This window comes from Scyliorhinus canicula, chromosome 4, assembly GCF_902713615.1.
Source record: "Scyliorhinus canicula chromosome 4, sScyCan1.1, whole genome shotgun sequence".
In the NCBI taxonomy this organism is placed as follows: Eukaryota; Metazoa; Chordata; class Chondrichthyes; order Carcharhiniformes; family Scyliorhinidae; genus Scyliorhinus; species Scyliorhinus canicula.
The window spans coordinates 38,779,156-38,800,881 of record NC_052149.1 but is presented as its reverse complement, the minus strand read 5'-3'; the positions used below and the strand labels follow the sequence as shown (position 1 = coordinate 38,800,881).

At 48.0% G+C, this 21,726-nt stretch overlaps 2 protein-coding genes across 4 annotated transcripts in view; one reads left to right on the top strand and one right to left on the bottom strand.

Moving 5' to 3' along the window:
* Positions 1-21,726, top strand: part of best4 (bestrophin 4) — a 189,607-nt gene that overhangs the window by 79,670 nt on the left and 88,211 nt on the right. The window lies entirely within an intron of this gene.
* On the bottom strand, positions 8,257-14,022 carry LOC119964296 (60S ribosomal protein L8-like). Its single transcript, XM_038793572.1, has 3 exons — positions 14,013-14,022; positions 13,134-13,262; positions 8,257-9,110 (listed from the first exon to the last, which is right to left on the bottom strand). Exons 1-3 carry the CDS (start codon positions 14,020-14,022, stop codon positions 8,257-8,259), a joined length of 993 nt encoding a protein of 330 aa, XP_038649500.1.

Here is a 21,726-nt window from a genome sequence, read left to right as displayed (position 1 = left end):
ATGGGCTGACCTTCCCAAAGTTGGGCAGGGGGATGGTAGAGGGTCTGGGGGCCCCGATTAGAGCAGAAGAAGTAACGGGGGGCCTGAAGGCCATGCAGTTGGGTAAAGCCCCGCGGCCGGACGGGTATCCAGTGGAGTTCTACAAAATGTTCTCGGGAATAGTGGGGCCGGTGCTGGTTAGGGTGTTTAACGAGGCGAGAGACAATGGGGTGCTACCCCGACAATGTCGCAAGCCACCATCTCGCTGACATTAAAACGGGATAAGGATCTGGAAGCTTGTGGGTCCTATAGGCCAATCTCCCTGATTACTGTGGACGCTAAACTGCTGGCCAAGATCCTGGCGTCCATACGGGACGTGATTGTGGAGGACCAAGCGGTGTTTGTTAAGGGCAGGCAGCTGGTAGCCAATCTAAGAAGGCTACTCAATGTGATTATGATGCCCCCGGAGGGCAGAGAGGTGGAGGTAGTGGTGGCAATGGATGCCGAAAAGGCTTTTGACCGGATGGAGTGGGACTATTTATGGGAGGTGCTGGGACGGTTTGGGTTTGGAGAAGGCTTTGTAGACTGTGTTAAACTGCTATATCAGGCCGCGGAGGCTACTGTAAGGACGAACAGGAAGACATCTGAGTATTTTAGACTACACCGCGGGACAAGACAGGGATGCCCCCTCTCTCCACTGCTGTTTACATTGGCCATAGAACCGCTGGCAATTGCTCTGAGAGCAGCAAGGGGATGGAAGGGAATGGTCAGGGGGGGGGGATAGAACACCAGGTCTCGCTCTACGCGGATGACCTGCTTTTGTATATGTCGGATCCAGCGGCAGGGATGGATGGGATTATGGAAATCCTTGGGGAATTTGGCTGGTTTTCGGGCTACAAGTTGAACATGGCAAAAAAGCAAGATGTTTGTGGTGCAGGCAAGGGGTCAGGAGAATAGGCTGAGGGACCTACCATTTAGGCTGGTTGGGGAAGGTTTTAGGTATTTACGGATACAAGTGGCACGTGACTGGGGCAAGATGCATAAGTTGAACTTGTCTAGGCTGTTGGAGCAAATGAGGAGCGAGTTTCAGAGGTGGGATGCGCTACCGCTGTCACTCGTGGGGAGAGTACAGACGATGAAGATGACGATCCTCCCGAGATTCCTGTTTATTTTTCAATGCCTCGCTATTTTCATTCCATGGTCTTTCTTTAAAAGAATCAATAAAATCATCCTGGGATTTGTTTGAGCGGGGAAGTCCCCGCGGGTAAAGAGGGGGATGCTGGAACAGAACTGTAGCAAGGGGGGGGCTCGCGTTGCCGAACCTCAGCAACTACTACTGGGCGGCTAACATAGCCATGATAAGGAAATGGATGGTGGGTACGGGGTCGGTTTGGGAGCGGGTGGAGGCTGCTTCGTGCAGGGGCACCAGCTTGGCAGCCCTGGTCATGGCTCCCCTGCCGCTCCCGTCAGCCAGGTACTCCACCAGCCCCGTAGTGGTGGCGGCTTTGCGGCCAATGGAGGAGGCATGCGGGGGAAGTGGGAGCGTCGGTCTGGTCCCCAATATGTGACAATCACCGATTTGTCCTGGAGAAGATGGATGGCGGGTTTCGAGCGTGGCGGAGGGCAGGGGCGGGAAGGATGGGTGACTTGTTCCTGGAAGGGAGCTTCGCAAACATGAGGGCACTGGAGGAAAAGTTCGGGCTGGCGAGTGGGAATGACTTTCGGTACTTAGACAGGTCCCGTCCTTTCCGCGCCTTCCACCAAGGGGGGATCCAGGACAGGGTAATTTCCAGGGGTGAGGTAGGAGAGGGGAGAGTCTCAGATATTTATAAGGAGCTTATGGGAGTGGAGGACACAGGGACCGAGGAACTGAAACTTAAGTGGGAGGAGGAGCTTGGTGGGGAGTTGGAGGGAGGCGTATGGGCAGACGCTCTGAGGAGGGTAAATACAACCGCAACACGTGCCAGGCTCGGCCTGATTCAGTTCAAGGTGGTTCACCGGGCCCACATGACGGTGGCCCGGATGAGCAAATTCTTTGGGCTGGAGGACAAGCGTGCTAGATGTGGGGGAGGACCAGCGAACCATGTCCACATGTTCTGGGCGTGTCTAAAACTCAGGGGATACTGGCAGGGATTTGCGGACGTGATATCCCGGGTACTGAAAACAAGGGTGGCGATGAGTCCAGAGGTGGCGTTTTTTGGGTGTCGGAAGACCCGGGAGTCCAGGAGGGGATAGAGGCTGAGGTTGTGGCCTTTGCTTTCCTGATAGCCCGGCGACGAATACTGTTGGCCTGGAGGGACTCAAAGCCCCCAAAGACCGAAGTATGGCTGTCGGACATGGCAAGCTTTCTCGGCTTGGAAAAAAATCAAGTTTGCCTTACGAGGATCACTATCGGGGTTCGCCCGGAGGTGGCAACCATTCATCGACTTCTTTCCGGGGAACTAATTGTCAGCGGGGGGGGGGGGGGGGGGGGTTTGAACAGTGTAGAGTAGGGGGGAAGAATAGGCGGGTCTATTTGCGAGAGAGGTGCTGTTATTTGTACTATGTTTTTTGTAATTGGCATCTGCACACTAATGTATATTGTTACTGTTTACAATACCTCAATAAAATTGTCTGTTACAAAAAATAAGTGTCGGCTGGAATACGAATGGCCTCACTGACCCATAAAGAGGAAACAGAGAAGTTAAAGCAACCGTCGAATCAAGAAATGCAAAAAATATTTTAAAAACCACCTTATTCCACTAAGATGAGGGTCAAGTTATTGATCCCATACTCCCAGCATGCAGCCATGCTTGGGGGGGGGGGGGGGGGGGGGGGGGGGGTGGGGTATGGGTTGGAGACCTTTTCTGGCAAACTGCAACCTTGTCTCCAACTTCCCTTAAAGTCCTTGAGCTTGTTGGCACCCCCAATATCCCCATGCCATTGTTTCCTGGAATGTCATGTTTGAGTCTCTTCAACCAGACTCCCGCCATAGTTCTGAAGTTGCTCTTTCCAAATTCACAAATGGCACCCTGGCTGTTTGTAACTAAAGATTGAAAACAAAGACTTGCATTTATATAGCTCCCTTCACGACCACAGGGCATCCTAAAGCGCCTTGCAGCCAATGAAAAACTTTTGAAACATAGTGAAAACATAAATGAAGCAGTCAACTGGCACACAGCAAGACTCTAGTATTAGAAATGTAATAATGAACAGTTCAACTGCTTTTCTTCTGTTGTCTAAGGGCTAAATAATGGCCAGGGCACTGGGGATAACTGCCAGGTTTTTCCTCGAAATAGGCCCAGGGGACCTTTTCTGTCCTGAGAGGGCAGATTGGCCCTCAGTTTAACACTTCGTCTGGAAGATAGGAACTGAACTGAAATGAGGAGGAACTACTTCTCGCAGAGATTGGTGAATTTGTGTAAGGAAAAAAGATTAGCCAAGGCCCTGGGGAGAACTCCCCCATTAATTTTAGATACAGCGCCATGACATCTTTGAGGCCCACCTGACAGAGCTGATCAGTTTAATGTCGTATCTGGAGGGGCCAGTTTAACGTATCTGGAAGATAGTACCTCCCAACAGTACAGAAATATCAGACTAGATTTTGTGCTCAGGTACTGGGGGAAGGACCTGAACTCCACATCCTTAAGATTCCAGGATGACTGAGCTCCATAGGAAGCTACCGCTGACCCAGAGCTGATGTCGTCTTGATGTGGAGCTCTCAACCCACCCGCACAAACCAGCAGTGTTGACTTTTTTTTAAAATTTAGAGTACCCAATAATCTTTTTCCAATTCAGGGACAATTATAGTGTGGCCAATCCACCCAACCTGCACATCTTTGGGTTATGGGGGTGAAACTCACGCAGACATGGAGAGAATGTGCAAACTCCACACAGACAGTAACCCGGAGCCGGGATTGAACCCAGTCCTCAGCGGCAAAGGCAGCAGTGCTAACCACTGCACCACCGTGCTGCCCACTGTGTTGGTTTTTGATATGTTGGATTTTAGAGCATCAAGAAAGATTTAGGTCTCAATGATGCAGGTTGGAAATGCAATTTGCCAATAATGGCAGAGATACAAATCGTGCAAGAGCACAGATACAGTGACATTACTGAATCAACCAATTGGATGAATTCAGCAGAAAACTTTCATATATTACACAACCGCTCTCATTGTAACAAAGTCTGGAAGATAATACAGGGCACAGCCCACCTAACCAGTGGGAGATTTAGTTGTGTAGCTTGATTGTACTAGCAGTCACAATTCATCTATTCAGGTGCAGCCATAGAACTGGACAACATTTTACTTTTTAACTGTGTCTGAAGAAACAAGAGGCACAATACAAACTCAGCCAGACAAACTCTTCCTTTGATTTCTGTGCTGTGTCAACACTGATAACTCAGCAGCATCATCCAACAACAAACTTTATATATTACTCTTAATATGGTTAAATATCCCAGGCACTACATAGGAATGGTCTTAAATAAGGGCGGCACGTGGCACAGTGGTTAGCACTGCTATCTCACAGCACGGAGGGCCCAGATTTGATCCGACCCCCGGGTCATTGTCCGTGTGGAGTTTGCACATTCTCCCCTTCTCTGCGTGGGTCTCACCCCCACAACCCAAAGATAAGCAGGGTAGTGAATTGGCCACGCTAACTTGCCCCTTAATTGGAAAAAAAAAGAATTGGGTACTTTAAATTCATTTTTATTTTTTTTAAAGAGGAGTGTTCTTAAACTAAATCTGACAGTGAGTCAAATAAAGGAATACTAAGGGCAGCACGGTGGTACAGTGGTTAGCATTGCTGCCTACGGCGCTGAGGACCCGGGTTCGAATCCTGGCCCTGTGTCACTGTCTGTGTGGAGTTTGCACATTCTCCCCGTGTTTGCATGGGTTTCACCCCCACAACCCAAAGATGTGCAGATTAGGTGGATTGGCCACACTAAATTGCCCCTTAATTGTAAAAAATAATTGGGAACTTTAAATTTAAAAAAAATAAAGGAATACTAGAATAGGTGCAAAAATTCTTGGTCACAATGATAGGACTTAAGAACAATGGCAGCACAGTGGTTAGCACTGCTGCCTCACAGTGCCAGGGACCCCTGTTCGATCCTGACCTTGGATGACTGCCGGTGTGGAGTTTACACATTCTCCCCGTGTCTGCGTGCGTTTCCTCTGGATGCTCCAGTTTCCTCCCACAGTCCAAAGGTGTGCAGATTAGGTGGATTGGCCATGCTAAATTTCCCCTTAGTGTCCAAAGGTTATGTGCGGTTGAGGGGCAGTGGGCCGAGGTAGAATGCTCACATGGCTTCCTTCTGCACTGTAGGGATTCTTTACATTTCTATGATAATTGTCCAAAAGAGAAGAGCGATGCTGAAAGGTGAAGAATTTTAGGGAGGGAATTCCAGAGCTTGGGGTCTAGATAGCTAAGGCACTGTCACTAATAATGGAGTAATGAAAATTGAGGATGGGTAAGAAATCAGAATGGTTGCACAGGAATGTCTTAGGTGTGTATTGCTGGAGGATGTTGCAGAGATAGGGAAGGACAAAGTCTTGGAGCTATTTGAACACAAAGATGAGCATTTTAAATCTCCCGCATTGCTGGACTAGGAGCAAAAGTCAGCGAATATGATGCTGCTGGGATTTAAGGTATAAGCAGCAAAGTTTCAGGTGAATGGTATCAACTCTAATTCAGTGGTGGGACTCCCACCTTTGTGTCAGAAGGCTGTGGATCAAACCTCACTCCAGAGACTTGAGCACATTGTCTAGATGACACATTAATGCAACACTGAGGGAATGCTGCACGTTCAGAGGTAGTCGAGCAGATGAGATGTTAATTCAAGGCCAAGTCTTAAGTGACACTATTAGGAAGTTCTCCCCAACGTCTTGGACAACAGTTACCCACTAAATAACATCATCAAAACAGATTGTGTGGTCATTATCTCATTGCTGTTTGTGGGACCTTGCTGTGAATTGGCTGCTGAATTCCCCTATATTACAACAGTTGACCACACCTCTAAAGTACGTGATTGACTGTAAACTGTTTTGGGACATCCAAAGATCATGCAAAGTGCTAAATAAATTCAAGTCTTTCCTTCTGTGAGAATGAATCAAACAAAACAGTGGTGGAGGGTTGTGGGGGCGGAGCGAACAGTGATTATTTGGAAACAGTATTCGGTATTCCTTCAAAATAATAATCCAGGGGCAGCACGGTGGCACAGTGGTTAGCATTGCTGCCTACGGCGCTGAGGACCCGGGTTCAAATCCCAGCTCTGGGTCACTGTCCGTGAGGAGTTTTCACATTCTCCCCGTGTCTGCGTGGATTTCACCCCCACAACCCAAAAGATGTGCAGGATAGGTGGATTGGCTACGCTAAATTGCCCCTTAATTGTAAAAAATAATTGGGTGCTCTAAATTTATTTTTTTTTTTTAAATAATAATCCAGGCTCAAGCAGCATGGGATTATGTTTTGACACGCTTATCGCATTAACTTGATGGTTTTCACTCTGGCAACTAATTTATAAATCTTATATCCAGGAACATTGCACAGCTCAAGTGACCTTGAGATGTCACAGGTGGCCTGGAGTCATAATCTTGGTGTTGGAAATTGTTTAAGGAGAAACAGTTCTATGTGTACAGACTAAACATGTTGTGTGTCCAACAGGTCGATGTGATGTGTCCAGTATGTGGGTGGAGAAAGTTAATGTGCTGTTTGCTCTTGTGTGCGAGTTTGCATCTCATTTTCAGCTTAGAATGCTGGCCAGCAGCCAATGCAAAAAAAAAGTACAAGATGTGTCAAGTTTCTCCCTGTCAATACACAACAGACTGATGTCTTAATATGTCATCTTTCCAGCAACTCCTGCATCCAAACTGATGGCAAAAGTAGTGCTATTTGCATTTTAGCGCAATCGAGAAGGGAACCCTGATGGTTGGGCAACCCAGGGTCTCCATAAATTTGCTCAGGCTTGCGCCTTGGAGAGAACATTCCAGATTTCTGCAGCGCGGATACGGGTGATAAGCCCAACTCGATTGGCACAATGAATGGGTGTTGGGGGCTGTACTTGACAGTAGGAGGGACCACCATGCCCCACTTGTCAGCCTCTGCCCACCTCATGTCAGACAGGCATGACTAATAAGGTGCTGACCTGCCTCCGTCCACCTTTTCCAATGAATCCTTGGAGCCTCTGCTCAACAAGTAAGCAGAATCCATCACACTGAGAAAACTAGCAAGAAAAGAAGAAAATTACAACGTTGTTAGGTTTATTTACAAGGCTATAATACATAACTCCTAGTAGTCCCCAATCGGTTCTTCGTCGGTACCGAACTGGCCAACCTTATGTACAATATAGATTGAGTTTCTCCCATCCCCTTAACGAGGGAATTGATACTCCGCAAGGAACACAGGGAAGACAAACATTCCCACCCCATAAGTCCCATTCGGTGGGTTTTGACATCTCCCCCAAGGTCCGAGGAAGCCTCGAGGGCTGTGAATGAGGAGGATGAGGAGGAGAATGCTGGGGTTTCTTTGGTGCAGGCCGAGCATCAGGTATCTGAGGTGCTGGATCCAGAGACGAATCCCGTGAAGGGGAACGCCGTTTCCTGTAGGAACGCCAGGGCGAACGGTCGGCTGCACAGTTGAAACTGCATCAGAGATTTCAGAAGCCTGTGTTTCCATATCAAAATCTGAAGAGACGATATCCCGAATGTCGGCGTCGAGACATCTTTGGAGCACCACAACGAGCTGGACCGGTACCAGGTCTGAACGATCCAGGTCAGGTCCAAAAAAAGGAACCTTACGAAGAAGCGGTCTCCACGGCCAAAGGAGATCCCGATGTCTTTTCATCAGCTGCCTACAAACTTGAACCTGGAAGGACTTTATTCCAATGGAAGAAAGTCCCTGAGAGTCACCGAGCGCTGTCAGTGAAGTTACGGACGAATACCATGTCACCAGGTGTGAATTGCGGGGGAAGTTGACACTGACCAGGGCAAAGCTGTTGCAACTCCTTGTTAGGTACACCTTCGCGCCAATATTGGGAAAAGTAAGCGAGGCGGGTACGAAGACGTCAGCCCATGAGCATCCCAGCAGGGGCAACCTTCCAAACGCACGACCACTACCATCTAGACGGACAAGAGCAACAGATACCTGGGAACATCTCCACCTGGAGGTTCCCCTCCAAGTCACTCAACATCCCGACTTGGAAATATACCGCCGTTCCATCACTATTGCTTGGTCAAAATCTTGGAACTCCCTTCCCAACAGGTCTGTTGGTGCACCTACACCTCAGGGACTGCAAAGTTTAAAAAAAAATTTCTGCATATACATTAAGACACAAGTTCTCTTTCTCCTGGACGGTCTTTGTACCGCGCAGTCTACCAGTACGACGAGCAGCAATGAGGCCGACCTTGCGACCAGCTGAAGCATCTCTTCTGATGGTTGATGGCTTCCCTATGTGCTGATGGTTACCACCACCAAAAGGATGTTCTACAGGGTTCATAGCCACACCACGGACACGTGGCCAGCAGTTTCTCTTGGCCCTGTATTTGTGATAAGCCCGACCTGCCTTCAGTATTGGTTTGGCAATATGACCGCCACCAGCAACAACACCAACAATATCTCTATTAGCCGAGGAAACAAATTTCTTAGAACCGGATGGCAACTTGACACGGCTTTTCTTAATCTCAGGATTGTGGGAGATGACTGTGGCATAATTACCAGAGGCATGTGCAAGTTTACCACGGTCACCTGGTTTCTCCTCCAGGCAACACACAATAGTACCTTCTGGCATAGTACCCACAGGGAGGACATTTCCAATGTTCAACTGAGCCTTCTTGCCACAGTAGATAAACTGACCGGTGTGGATACCCTCTGCTGCAATGAACAGCTCAGTCCTTCTTTTGAACCTGTAAGGATCACAGAACAGCACCTTTGCTAAAGGAACACCACGACCAGGGTCATGAATTATATCCTTGACAATACCCTTAATATAACCATGACGTTCAGCGAAGTCCACAGCTCTCAACTTTGCAGGCCCTTTCCTGTGTTTCACATGGGCTTTGAAGACAGAACCTGCACCCTTTCTTTGGCCTCGGATTACACGACCCGTTATTGTGCACTCCTCGAGCGGGCGTCCGGGCAAAAAAAAAAGAGGGACTGCAAAGGTTAAAGAAAAAGTGGGATTGTAGCACAGTTGTTAGCACTGTTGCTTCACAGCTTCAGGCTCCCAGGATCGATTCCCGGCTTAGGTCACTGTCTGTGCGGAGTCTGCAAGTCCTCCCTGTGTCTGCGTGGTTTTCCTCCGGGTGCTCTGGTTTCCTCCCATAGTTCAAAGATATTCAGGTTAGATGGGTTAGCCATGCTAAATTGTTCTTAGTGTCCAAAAAGGTTAGGTGGGGTTACTGGGTTATGGGGATAGGGTGGAGGTGTGGGCTTAGTGCTCTTTCGAAGGGCCGGTGCAGACTTGATGGGCCGAATGGCCTCCTTCTGCACTGTAAATGCTATGATATGATTCTGCTATGAAGGCAGCTCACCACCATCTTCTCAAGGTCAAGAAGGGAGGTGCAATAAATGCTGGGCTAGCCAGCAATGCCCACATCCTGTACATTAGTTTAAAAAATATCAATACAAGTATCACAAAAGCTGCAGCTGTTGTAAATCCAAGCAGAGTTAAAGAGTGTGGAATAGCAGCAATCTGATTGAGGACACCAAACTGTGTGTCTACTAAACCCGTGTCCTCAGTGCACTCCTCCACAGTGGTGAGGCCTGGGTAGCATATCCTCGGGGGGGGGGGTGGGGTGGGGGGGGGGGGGGAAGTCTGAATAGTTTCCACCTTTAGACATATCCTTCGCATCTCTTTGCAGGACAAGGTCATAAAGACAGGAGTCCTGGAGTGTGCTAATTCCGTAAACACTCACTCATTGCTCAGCCAATGTCGTCTGTGTTGGCTCAGCCACATTCATTGGGTGGGTGATAACCGTATAGCCGAAGACCTTTTGCATGGTGAATTGGCTATTGGATCACAACCTCCTGGGCATCCAAACATCCGCTACAACGACACCTGCAAATGAGACATGAAGATGGCAGACTGGGAGACAGTCACTGATTGCCGTGACCTCTGGAGGCTGATTGTTTCGAAGAGGCGAAAGAAGCAAGAAGCTCAGCTGACTGAGAAAAGGGCCCATAGAAAAGAGAGGTCAGTAAACCGTGCACTTTCTCATTCACTAACTTCCACTGCAGCAAGTATGGCAGAAACGGCCACATCAGAATGAGGCTCCTGAGCCACACCAGCTGATACTTGACACAGAGCTGGCCACCACAGCACAAATCATTGAATTACGAGGCAGAAGACACCCATATTTGTAAATATGTTAACATCATTCAGGAGGGAAGGTTGCAGTGAACGAAATCTAATCACTTTTCCTTCTGTGCTAAACGTATAATAGGGTTTATGTGTAAGAAGATGAGATTCACTTCACAGAATCACAGAATTGTTTCAATCACCAATGCACATTTGCACCAAGGTCCCTCTGTTCCCGCATGCCCTTAAGAATTTTACCCCTTATTTTATATTTTCTCTCCAGGTTCTTCTTACCAAGATTCATCCATTCACACTTCTCCGCATTGAACTTCATTGGCTACCTGTCTGCCCACTCCACCAACCTGTCTATGTGCTTTTGAAGTTCTACATTGTTCTCTCCAGTTTACAATACCTCCAAGCTTTGTATTATCTTCAATCTTTTAATTTGTTCCCTGCACACTAAGATCTATATAATTAATATATATCAGGAAAGACAAGGGTCTTAATGCAGTTCCCTGTAAAAAACACTACAAACCTTCCTCCAGCCCGAAAAATATCCATCGATCATTACTCTCTGCTTCTTATTATTCAGCTAATTTTGTATCCATGTTGCTATTGTCCCTTTTATCCCATGAACTGTAACCATTCTGTTACAGATGCCTGGTCAGCCCTCAACAATGTCTAAGTGACTCTACCAGATGCCATAACTTCTTTAAGTTTTAATGCGCTGCAGAAAGATTGATTCGTTCCAGGGGTGATAATATAAGAAATGGGACTTGGTTATTTTATAAACAAACTTTATTAAAACAAAAGAGGAGAAAACACATTTAAACTTTTACTTCAGCTCTAACACTAACATTTTACATGCAGTTTCTTAAGCTTAACATGCTAGGTCCCATTAAATAAGACTTTACATGAACATGCAGTTCTCATTTCACTTACACAAACCGGTAAAGGCAATACTTGCATTTACAAAACAATTTTTGTTCGGGACATTTGTTCCGAACCCTTTTCTAAAGCCTGCCTCCGTAGCAACTTTCATAATCTCTCTGGTTGATTTCCACAGCCTTCTAGTAACTGTTCGAAACAACATTTCTCTCTCTCTCTCTAAACTTTGTCCATCCCCTCAAACCAAAGGTTCTTCCCTGATATGGCCAGACTTGAATCCATTATCGTTTTCTTGGCTGTCTGATTTCCCACTCCCGTTTCTACAAAAGAACAGAGCTATACTCTCATCAACTCTCTCTGTTACCTCTTCAATAAGCTCCAGCAAGTTAGTTAAATATGATTTCCCCTTTAGAAATCCATGCTGACTCTTCCTAATCAACTCACATTTTTCCATGTGACTACTTATTCTATCCCGAGCAATTGTTTCTAAATGCTTGCCCACCACTGATGTTAAATTGAATGGCCTGTAACTGCTGGGACTATCCTTACACTCTTTTTTGAACAATGCTTTGGCACCACCCCTGAGTCTAGAGAAGACTGGAAGATTATGGCTGGCGCCCCTGCAATTTCCATTCTCACTTCCTTCAATATCCTTGGATGCATCTCATTCGGTTCTGGGACCTTGTCAGCTTAAAATTTATTCAACATTTTCTCCTTATGAATTGCGAGCTTTTCTGGGAGCAGAGGTTCCTCGTCTGTCACCATGTCCTGGGTAGCATCTACCTCCCTTAGGAAAGATGGACACCTGTCATAACCATACTTTTTCTTACTTATCTTAATTTCTATTTCCTTTTTCATCCTCGGAGCTCTGGATTTGTTTACCTTACCTTTCCCTTTTAAAGGAATATACCGTGACTGTGTCTGAACCATTTCTAATTTCAAGGTAGCCCATTGTTCAGGTACTTCTTTTTATTATTACTTTTTACTAAGGGACCCTCTTGTAAAGAGAGATTGGGCAAACTGGGCCTGTATTCTTTAGCATTTCGAAGAATGAGAGGTGATCTCATTGAAACCTACAAAATACTTAAGGGAACAGACAGGATAGATGCAGGTAAGGTGTTTCCCCTGGTTGGGGAGTCTAAAACCAGGAGACACAAATTCAAAATAAAGGGGATGTGACTTAGAACTGAGACGAGGAGAAGTTTCTTTACAGAGGGTTGTGAATCTTTGGAATTGTCTGCCCTAGGAGGGCTGTGAAAGCTCAATCATTGTGTATGTTTAAAGCAGAAAATGGTGGATTTCTGATTGACGATAACATAAAGGTTATGGAGGTAGTGGGTGTAAAAGGCATTGAAGTGGCGATCAGCCATGATTGTATTAAATGGCAGAACGGGCTCGTTGGGCTGAATGCATTACTCCTGTTCCTATGTTCCTAAGTTCTTACAGTTTTTCCCTCCAACCTTTCATTCCAGTCCAAATGGCCCAGCTCTGTTTCTGGCTCTCCCTCAGTTTAAAAAAAAATTTGGAGATTCCAATTATTTTTTTTCCAATTAAGGGCCAATTTAGCATGGCCAATTCATCTAACCTGCACATCTTCGGGTTGTGGGGGTGAAACCCACGTAGACAGGGGAGAATGTGCAAACTCCACATGGACAGTGACCCAGAGCCAGGATCGAACCCGGGTCCTCAGCGCCGGCGTCACAGTGCTAGCCACTGCGCCACATGCCGCCCACCTCAGTTTAAAAAAACATAAATTTAGAGTCCGCAATTCTTTTTTTCCAATTAAGGGGCAATTTAGCATGGTCAATCTACCTAGCCTGCACATCTTTGGGTTGTGGAGGCGAAACCCACGCAAACACGGGGAGAATGTGCAAACTCCACACGGACAGTGACCCAGAGCCGGGAGAGAACCTGGGACCTCGGCGCCTTGAGGGAGCATTGCGAACGGCTCTCCCTCAGTTAATTATATTTACCCTGGATTGCATATTAACCTTTTCTATTATTATCCTTATCCTTGCTGTCTCTTAAATGTTCCCCCACTGACACTTGATCTACTTTGTGCACTTCCTTTCCAAGAACCAGCTCCAACAGTGCATCCTTTTCGTTGGACTGGACACATACTGCAGTAGAAACTTTTCATGAACACAGTCTAGGAACTTTTGCCCCTCTCCACCCTTTACACCACTGTCCCCGTCCACATTTGGGTAATTAAAGTCCCCCATTATAACTACCCGATAATGTTTGCATCTCTCTGTAATTTTCCTGCAGATTTGTTCTTCTATATCCTTCCCACTAGTTGGTGGCCTATAGGCTACACCGAGCAATGTAATTGTGAAAGGAAATGAAAAATGAAATGAAAATGAAAATCGCTTATTGTCACAGGTAAGTAGGCTTCAATGAAGTTACTGTGAAAAGCCCCTAGTTGCCACATTCCGGCGCCAGTTCAGGGAGGCCGGTATGGGAATTGAAACCGTGCTGCTGGCCTTGTTCTGCATTAAAAGCCAGCTGTTTAGCCCACTGTGCTAAACCAGCCCAATTGTGCCCTATTTGTTCCTTAGTTCTAGCCAACTTGATACTGTCTGTGAACCCTCTGGGGCATCCTCTTTCTCCTGTGCTGCAATGCTCTCCTAAAACAATGCCTTTCCTTCCTTTCCTATCTTTTCTGAACACCTTGTACTCAGGAATACTTAATACCCAGTCCTGCCCTTCCTTGAGCCAAGTCTCTGTTATCGACACAACATCATATTTCCACAACGCAATCTGTGTCTGTATCCCTTATTGACTATACTTTGTGTATTTACATACACACGGTAACCCTGATTGAGACACTGTTACTTTCCTCCTTACACTGACTTCACCCATTAACTTACTATTCACCATCTTAGTGTTTTCTGTTCCTCCAGTATTCTGTGCACCTGATATTCCTCTCGAATATTTCCTCTTGGTTCCTTCACCCCTGCTGTGTTAATTTGAAGCCCTCCCAACAACATAATAATAATAATCTTTATTGTCACACATAGGCTTACATTAACACTGCATTGACGTTACTGTGAAAATCCTCTCGTCGCCACACTCTGGCACCTGTATGGGTACACTGAGGGAAAATTCAGAATGTCCAATTCACCCTAACAATCACGTCTTTCGGGACTTGTAGGAGGAAACGGGAGCAGCCAGAGGAAACTCATGCCATGCAGCAATAGCAAAATGCCCCACAAGGAAGTCAGTTCCAGCTCTGTTCAGAAGCAAGCAATCTGGCTTGGTCCTCCTGAGTCAGTCCCAGTGTCCCAGGAACCTAAACCTCTCCCTCCTGCACCATCTTTCCAGCTGCGCATTCATCTGCCTTATCTTCCTATTTCCGTACTCGCCTGCATGTGGTATTGTAAGTAATGCAGAGATGACTGCATTTGAGGCCCGCTGTCTAATTTTCTACCTAGTTCCCTAAATTCTGATTGCAGAACCCCATCTCCCTTCCTACCTGGGTCATTGGTACCAATGTTCACATTCCCACAAAGAATAACCTGCAGCCGCTCTTTGACACCCTTTACCCTGGAACCTCAGAAGCAACGTACCATTCTGGAGTCATGTCTACAGCAACAGAAACACCAGCCTTTCCCCCTAACTAATGAATCCCCTATCACTATTGCTCTACTCTTCTTCTTCTTACCCTCTTCATCCTGCTTTCTCTCAAGATTATTAAAATTCGATATACTTTGCAACCCAGCGCGTGAATATTTTCAGTCACATATGTGGAACGAATTTTAGTACAATTGTTTATCCTGGAAGACAATGACTAAATCACACCCAATTAAATGGGGAATGGTAGATTCCATTTTTAGCTCCCAGTATCTGTATTAAACAGCCAGAATGAGTATAGCACAGATTTGGGCGGCATTCTCCCCTACCCGGCGTGACGGAGGGTCCCGGAGTAGGGGAGTGGCGCCAACCACTCAGGGGTCGCGCCTCCCCAAAGGTGGGGAATTCTCCCCACCTTTGGGGGCCAGCCCCGCGCCTGAGCGGTTGCCACCAGAAGACCGGCGCAAAAAACCGGTGCCCCCGGCAGCGGGGCTGGCCAAAAGGCTTTCGCCGGCCGGCGCATGCGCGATGTGGGGTTCTCTTCCGCTTCCGCCATGGCGGAGGCCGTGGCGGCCGCGGAGGAAAATAGTGCAGCCAGGGCACTGGCCCGGAGTCTGAGCGGGGGGCCCCGATCGCGGGCCAGGCCACCGTGGGGGCACCCCCCGGGGTTCGATCGCCCCCCCGCCCCCCCAGGACCCCGGGGGCCTGCTCGCGCCGCTGATCCCGCCGTTCCAGAGGTGGTTTAAACCTCGGCGGCGGGAGAGGCCTCCCAGCGGCGGGACTTCAGCCCATCCGGGCCGGAGAATCACCGCAGGGGCCTCTCCGATCAGAGTGGCGAGATTCCTGCCCCTGTCACTTCCCAGGTGGCGGAGAATCTCTGCTATGGCGGGAGCGGGATTTTAGGCGACCCCAGGCGATTCTCCGACCCTGCTGGGGGTCGGAGAATTTCGCCCAAGATATGGACAAAAAATTATGCTGGTATGTAAAGAGTACCACAGCCCTTAGCTGTGGCAACTGTTTGTGTGCATACTTTCCTGCAGGCTACCAACAGTGTAGTGGAAATGAGGAACTTAGGAATTTAAAAAAAATTGTTTATGGGATGTGTGTGTCATTGGCAAGGCCCATATCTAGCTGTCCTTGAGAAGGTGATGATGGGCCAATCCACCTATCCACCACTTGTAAAAGTGGCAGCGACAAGAGATAATGGATTCTTTGGTTTCTTCCAGAATTCCTTAGATTCTATAACAGACACCGTAGGCAGAATTGTACAAGTGGTGGAGTTTCTTGCCCTGCCATCCAAAGAGTCCACGGATAATGCATCCCTGCCAAGCTGGCTGTCCCGTCTCAAAGACGTGCCAGACAAGTCTCAGCAGCGGCACCAGGATGGTTGGCTACTGCTGGGGCTACAAACTGTCCCCGGATTCTGAGCTCTGGATCCAGGGTGGGTGTACGTCAGGAGGTGACACAGAAGGGACAAAGTGGAGCGCCACGGGTTGTGGGGAAGTGCTGCAGTAGAGAAGGCTGGGGTCCTGGCGGAAAGGTCCCAGGGGAAATGGAGGAGTGCGTTGGGGTGGGGGGAGACCTTGGGGGGGGCACCTGATGTGGAAAGTGTGCCAGTAAAAGAGGCATACCCCTGCCCTTCTCACCTGAGAAGGGTGACCTGCTGTGATTCCACTCCCTATACCTGACCACATCCTGCCAACATCAGAATTGAGGCCAGGCCTGTAGTGGACATGTGTGGTACAGTAAATGGTACAGCTAGCAGAATGAGGGGAGATCTGGGGCTGGAGTCTCTGTTTGGGAAACTAAGTCCCCACGCCAGTGTGGAAACGGTGGTGTTTTATTGCAGGAAACTGGCGCAAAACAGCCACCAATTCTCTGCTCCGGTGTTTCTAGCAGCCAGGTAGTGTAGAGCACCTGGCTCTAGCAGCCGATATGGCCCGGAGCATTGCAGGGTCTGTGGCCGCGCATGCGCACAGCAGCGGCCGCGCTGTGCTTCATGGCGGACCCGGACGTCAAGAATAGTTCCCCCTTCAGCTGTCTTGCGCGCCCCAGACTGGCCACCCACAGTGCTCTCAGCCCTGATTAAAGCCCCCCCCCCCATGCCCGTGGATCGACCCTCCCCCAACTGTGGTGGCGCTGGACTGAGTCCGCAGCCGCCACGCTGCGTTCCCGACGGGTGAGACCACACATGTCCCAAGCCGTCAGGAATTCGACCGGTCGGGGATGGCGCATCACAGGGCGGGCCTCAGGCAATGGCCTGAGGCTGTCGATACAGCATGCGGCATAGTCCTAGAGTACGCCGCTTTTCAGGGGGCGGAGCATCGCAAAAGCTACGCCACCCTCGATTCTGTCATCATCGGGGATTCTCCGACCCCTCGCCAAGCACAATTTTGGCATTGAGGATTAGAGAATCCAGCCCCTGGTATCTCTGTTGGAGACAGTTCAAAACGTCAATTAATATTGACATGTGCGGGGCAGCACAGTGGCGCAGTGGGTTAGCCCTGCTGCCTCATGGCGCTGAGGTCCCAGGTTTGATCCTGGTCACTGTCCGTGTGGAGTTCGCACATTCTCCCCGTTGTTTGCGTGGGTCTCACCCCCGCAACCCAAAGATGTGCAGGATAGGTGGATAGCCACGCTAAATTGCCCCTTAATTGGAAAAAGGAATTGGGTAATCTAAATTTTAAGAAAAAAAAAATTGACATGTGCTCATCAGGCCAGTATAAAACCAATCTCTGGATCGAATGTACACAAGCACTGGTTAAGTAGGTATGTTACATTTCAGCGGTTAAAGCAAATACAACCCTCAGTATAAGGATTAGCCATGAGATGATTGAATGTTTATTGTATACAATGGGCCTTTTATCCTGGCCTACTGACTGAGAAACTAGAGACAAATTATTGACATGGAACTGAAAATATGTCCAAAAATCAGTCTTGGATTGAGTGCAAAGAGAAAAGCTTTGCTTATAACAAATTCAGGAGTTGATTGGTGAGATGCCAACTTATCCATTAGTCTGTGTGGCATGGGATGCGGCTGCAATCTTCTTCCAGTGCCTGTAACTACGCAGTAAACTGAAGGGAAAATCACCTACAATCAAAACATTGTGCTGCGGTGAAAGCTCTTCCTCCAGAACAATGGCTTGGATTAAGTTCAAAAATATCATTCACGACCACAGCAAATGAGCACAGAGTCTCATTTCATAAGACTGTTGAAGATTTTGCAGGTATGAACTAGCTGATCAGCACAATCCGTTCTGCAGGTTTTACTTCAGATCAAATTACAGATTTTTAACATACTCTGAGAGAGTCCCACAGTGTCCTGAGTAATCAGCATTCCGCCCTCCCAAAACATCAATGCTATGAAAGATATTCTCTATGACAAAGAACATAAGAACTAGGAACAGGAGTAGGCCATCTGGCCCCTCGAGCCTGCTCCGCCATTCAATGAGATCATGGCTGATCTTTTGTGGACTCAGCTCCACTTTCCGGCCCGAACACCATAACCCTTAATCCCTTTATTCTTCAAAAAACTATCTATCTTTACCTTAAAAACATTTAATGAAGGAGCCTCAACTGCTTCACTGGGCAAGGAATTCCATAGATTCACAACCCTTTGGGTGAAGAAGTTCCTCCTAAACTCAGTCCTAAATCTACTTCCCCTTATTTTGAGGCTATGTCCCCTAGTTCTGCTTTCACCCGCCAGTGGAAACAACCTGCCCGCATCTATCCTATCTATTCCCTTCATAATTTTAAATGTTTCTATAAGATCCCCCCTCATCCTTCTAAATTCCAATGAGTATAGTCCCAGTCTACTCAACCTCTCCTCGTAATCCAACCCCTTCAGCTCTGGGATTAACCTAGTGAATCTCCTCTGCACATCCTCCAGTGCCAGTACGTCCTTTCTCAAGTAAGGAGACCAAAACTGAACACAATACTCCAGGTGTGGCCTCACTAACACCTTATACAATTGCAACATAACCTCCCTCGTCTTAAACTCCATCCCTCTAGCAATGAAGGACAAAATTCCATTTGCCTTCTTAATCACCTGTTGCACCTGTAAACCAACTTTCTGTGACTCATGCACTAGCACACCCAGGTCTCTCTGCACAGCAGCATGCTTTAATATTTTATCATTTAAATAATAATCCCGTTTGCTGTTATTCCTACCAAAATGGATAACCTCACATTTGTCAACATTGTATTCCATCTGCCAGACCCTAGCCCATTCACTTAACCTATCCAAATCCCTCTGCAGACTTCCAGTATCCTCTGCACTTTTCGCTTTACCACTCATCTTAGTATCATCTGCAAACTTGGACACATTGCCCTTGGTCCCCAACTCCAAATCATCTATGTAAATTGTGAACAATTGTGGGCCCAACACGGATCCCTGAGGGACACCACTAGCTACTGATTGCCAACCAGAGAAACCCCCATTAATCCCCACTCTTTGCTTTCTATTAATTAACCAATCCTCTATCCATGCTACTACTTTACCCGTAATGCCATGCATCTTTATCTTATGCAGCAACCTTTTGTGTGGCACCTTGTCAAAGGCTTTCTGGAAATCCAGATATACCACATCCATTGGCACCCCGTTATCTACTGCACTGGTAATGTCCTCAAAAAATTCCACTAAATTAGTTAGGCACGACCTGCCCTTTATGAACCCATGCTGCGTCTGCCCAATGGGACAATTTCTATCCAGATGCCTCGCTATTTCTTCCTTGATGATAGATTCCAGCATCTTCCCTACTACCGAAGTTAAGCTCACTGGCCTATAATTTCCTGCTCTCTGCCTACCTCCTTTTTTAAATAGTGGTGTCACGTTTGATAATTTCCAATCCACTCTATTAATCTAAGCTTGCTAACCTTGGTCTGGCTTGCCCAGACTTACTCTGTGCCATTTGTAGTATGTGCTGAATGTACATTGCACCCTGACTGTTACTACAGCTATCGCCAGTACGAAGAGGCCGAGCCTTCCTGCCTCGTGTGTTTTATACTGGTCATGTACCCTGTAGTGTCCTGCCTGGTGATTGGTTGTTCTGTATTCTGTGTGGTGATTGGGTCCTGTGTGCGTCCATCACTGCCTGTCTGTATCTCATTATGAGCATGAGGCATATTATGACAGTGGGTATGCCTCATTTTGTTCATCGTTACTGATCCAATTACAGCAGTGGCCTTCATTACCATCCCTTACCATCGACCAAGGAATCCTCAAAGGATCAATCTTTGGCCTCTTTCTCGACCTAATGCTGCCTCTTAGCAGCAGCATGCAGGCATAATCATCAACTTCCTTGTGTATAATAATCACATCCAAGTTTCCACCAGCTTTCTCAGCCCCTTTAACTGCCTTTGTGCTATTAGAGTGTTTGCCTGTCGTCCAGTGATTGGGTGAAATGTAAATGACTCCAGCTAAACATGAGAAACAACAAACCTATTTTCTTCAGAGGCAACACAGTGGTTAGCACTGTTGCTTCACAGCTCCAGGGTCCCGGGTTCGATTACCGGCTTGGGCCACTGTCTGTGCAGAGTCTGTACATTCTCCCCGTGTCTGTGTGGGTTTCCTCCGGGTGCTCCGGTTTCCACCCACAAGTCCCTAAAGATATGCTTGTTGGGTGAATTGGACATTCTGAATTCTCCCTCAGTGTACCTGAACAGGCGCCGGAGTGTGGTGACGAGGGGATTTTCACTGTAACTTCATTGCAGTGTTAATGTAAGCCTACCTGTGACACAAATAAAGATTATTATTATTATAGCTCTGGGAGTAACCTTTCCAGAGACTTGGCAAGTGACAGAGGCAGAGCTGTTTCCTGGGTCCTGTAGAACTCTGATTCATCTCTCCCTTGGAAATGTCTGCCTCCACCTGATGTACATCAGCAGCTGGGTGTTTCTCACCAGCTAGTGACACCTAATCCTGCTCGCTAATATGGCTCACCGAGGTGTGTGTCTCTGCGCTGGTGGGTGATCTGGGTGATGTCAGTGATGACTGACTGATATCCTCATCGGAGCTCTCCTCCAAGTCCTCTCAAAACAAGTATACCATTTTGGATGCTGTTGGGGGATGACCTACCGGGGGAAGGCCCCAGCGGCCAGGTCTCTGGCACTGAGTCTGGCTCTGGGGCTCAGAAGGGAAGGGGGGAGCATAGAAAAGCAATAGTAATAGGAGATTCAATGGTTAGGGGAATAGATAGGAGATTCTGTGGTCGCGAGTGAGACTCCCGAAAGGTATGTTGCTTCCCGGGTGCCAGGGCCAGGGATGTCTCGGATCGTGTCTTCAGGATCCTGAAGGGGGAGGGGGAGCAGCCAGAAGTCGTGGTGCACATTGGTACCAACGATGTAGGTAGGAAAAGGGGTGCGGATGTAATAAACAAGTTTAGGGGTTAGGCTTGGAAGTTAAAGGCCAGGACAGACAGAGTTGTCATCTCTGGTTTGTTGCCGGTGCCACGTGATAGCGAGGCTAGGAATAGGGAGAGAGTGCAGTTGAACACGTGGCTGCAGGAATGGTGTAGGAGGGAGGGCTTCAGGTATTTGGATAATTGGAGCGCATTCTGGGGAAGGTGGGACCTGTACAAGCAGGACGGGTTGCATCTGAACCAGAGGGGCACCATATCCTGGGGGGAGTTTTTCTAGTACTCTTCGGGAGGTTTACACTAATTTGGGCAGGGGAATGGGAACCGGATCTGGGGCGAAATTCTCCGACCCCACGCAGGGTCGGAGAATCGGCCGGCAGCGGCGTTAATCCTGCTCCCGCAGGGTTTTAAATTCTCTGACCGGCCAAAAACCGGCGCTGTGCAAATCCCGCCGGCAGCCTCTGAAAACGCGGCGCCGGCGGGATTTCATTATATTTTTGTTTCCACAAATCTCCGGCCCGGATGGGCCGAAGTCCCGCCGACGTGGCCACGGGTCACGTCGGCGAAAATCACAGTAGCTTTAAAACGGCGTCAACCATTGATGATGGTTGACGCCGTTCAGTGTCAGGGGGGGGGGGGTTGCGGCTGGGGGGGG

What these genes read in the sequence shown, in the direction of transcription:
- LOC119964296 (XM_038793572.1), bottom strand. An exon ending in TAAGGATAATAATAGAAAAG is followed by an intron (nt 9,111 to 13,133) that starts GTTAATATGCAA and finishes TAACCTTTGCAG; the next exon opens with TCCCTCTTTTTTTTTTGCCC.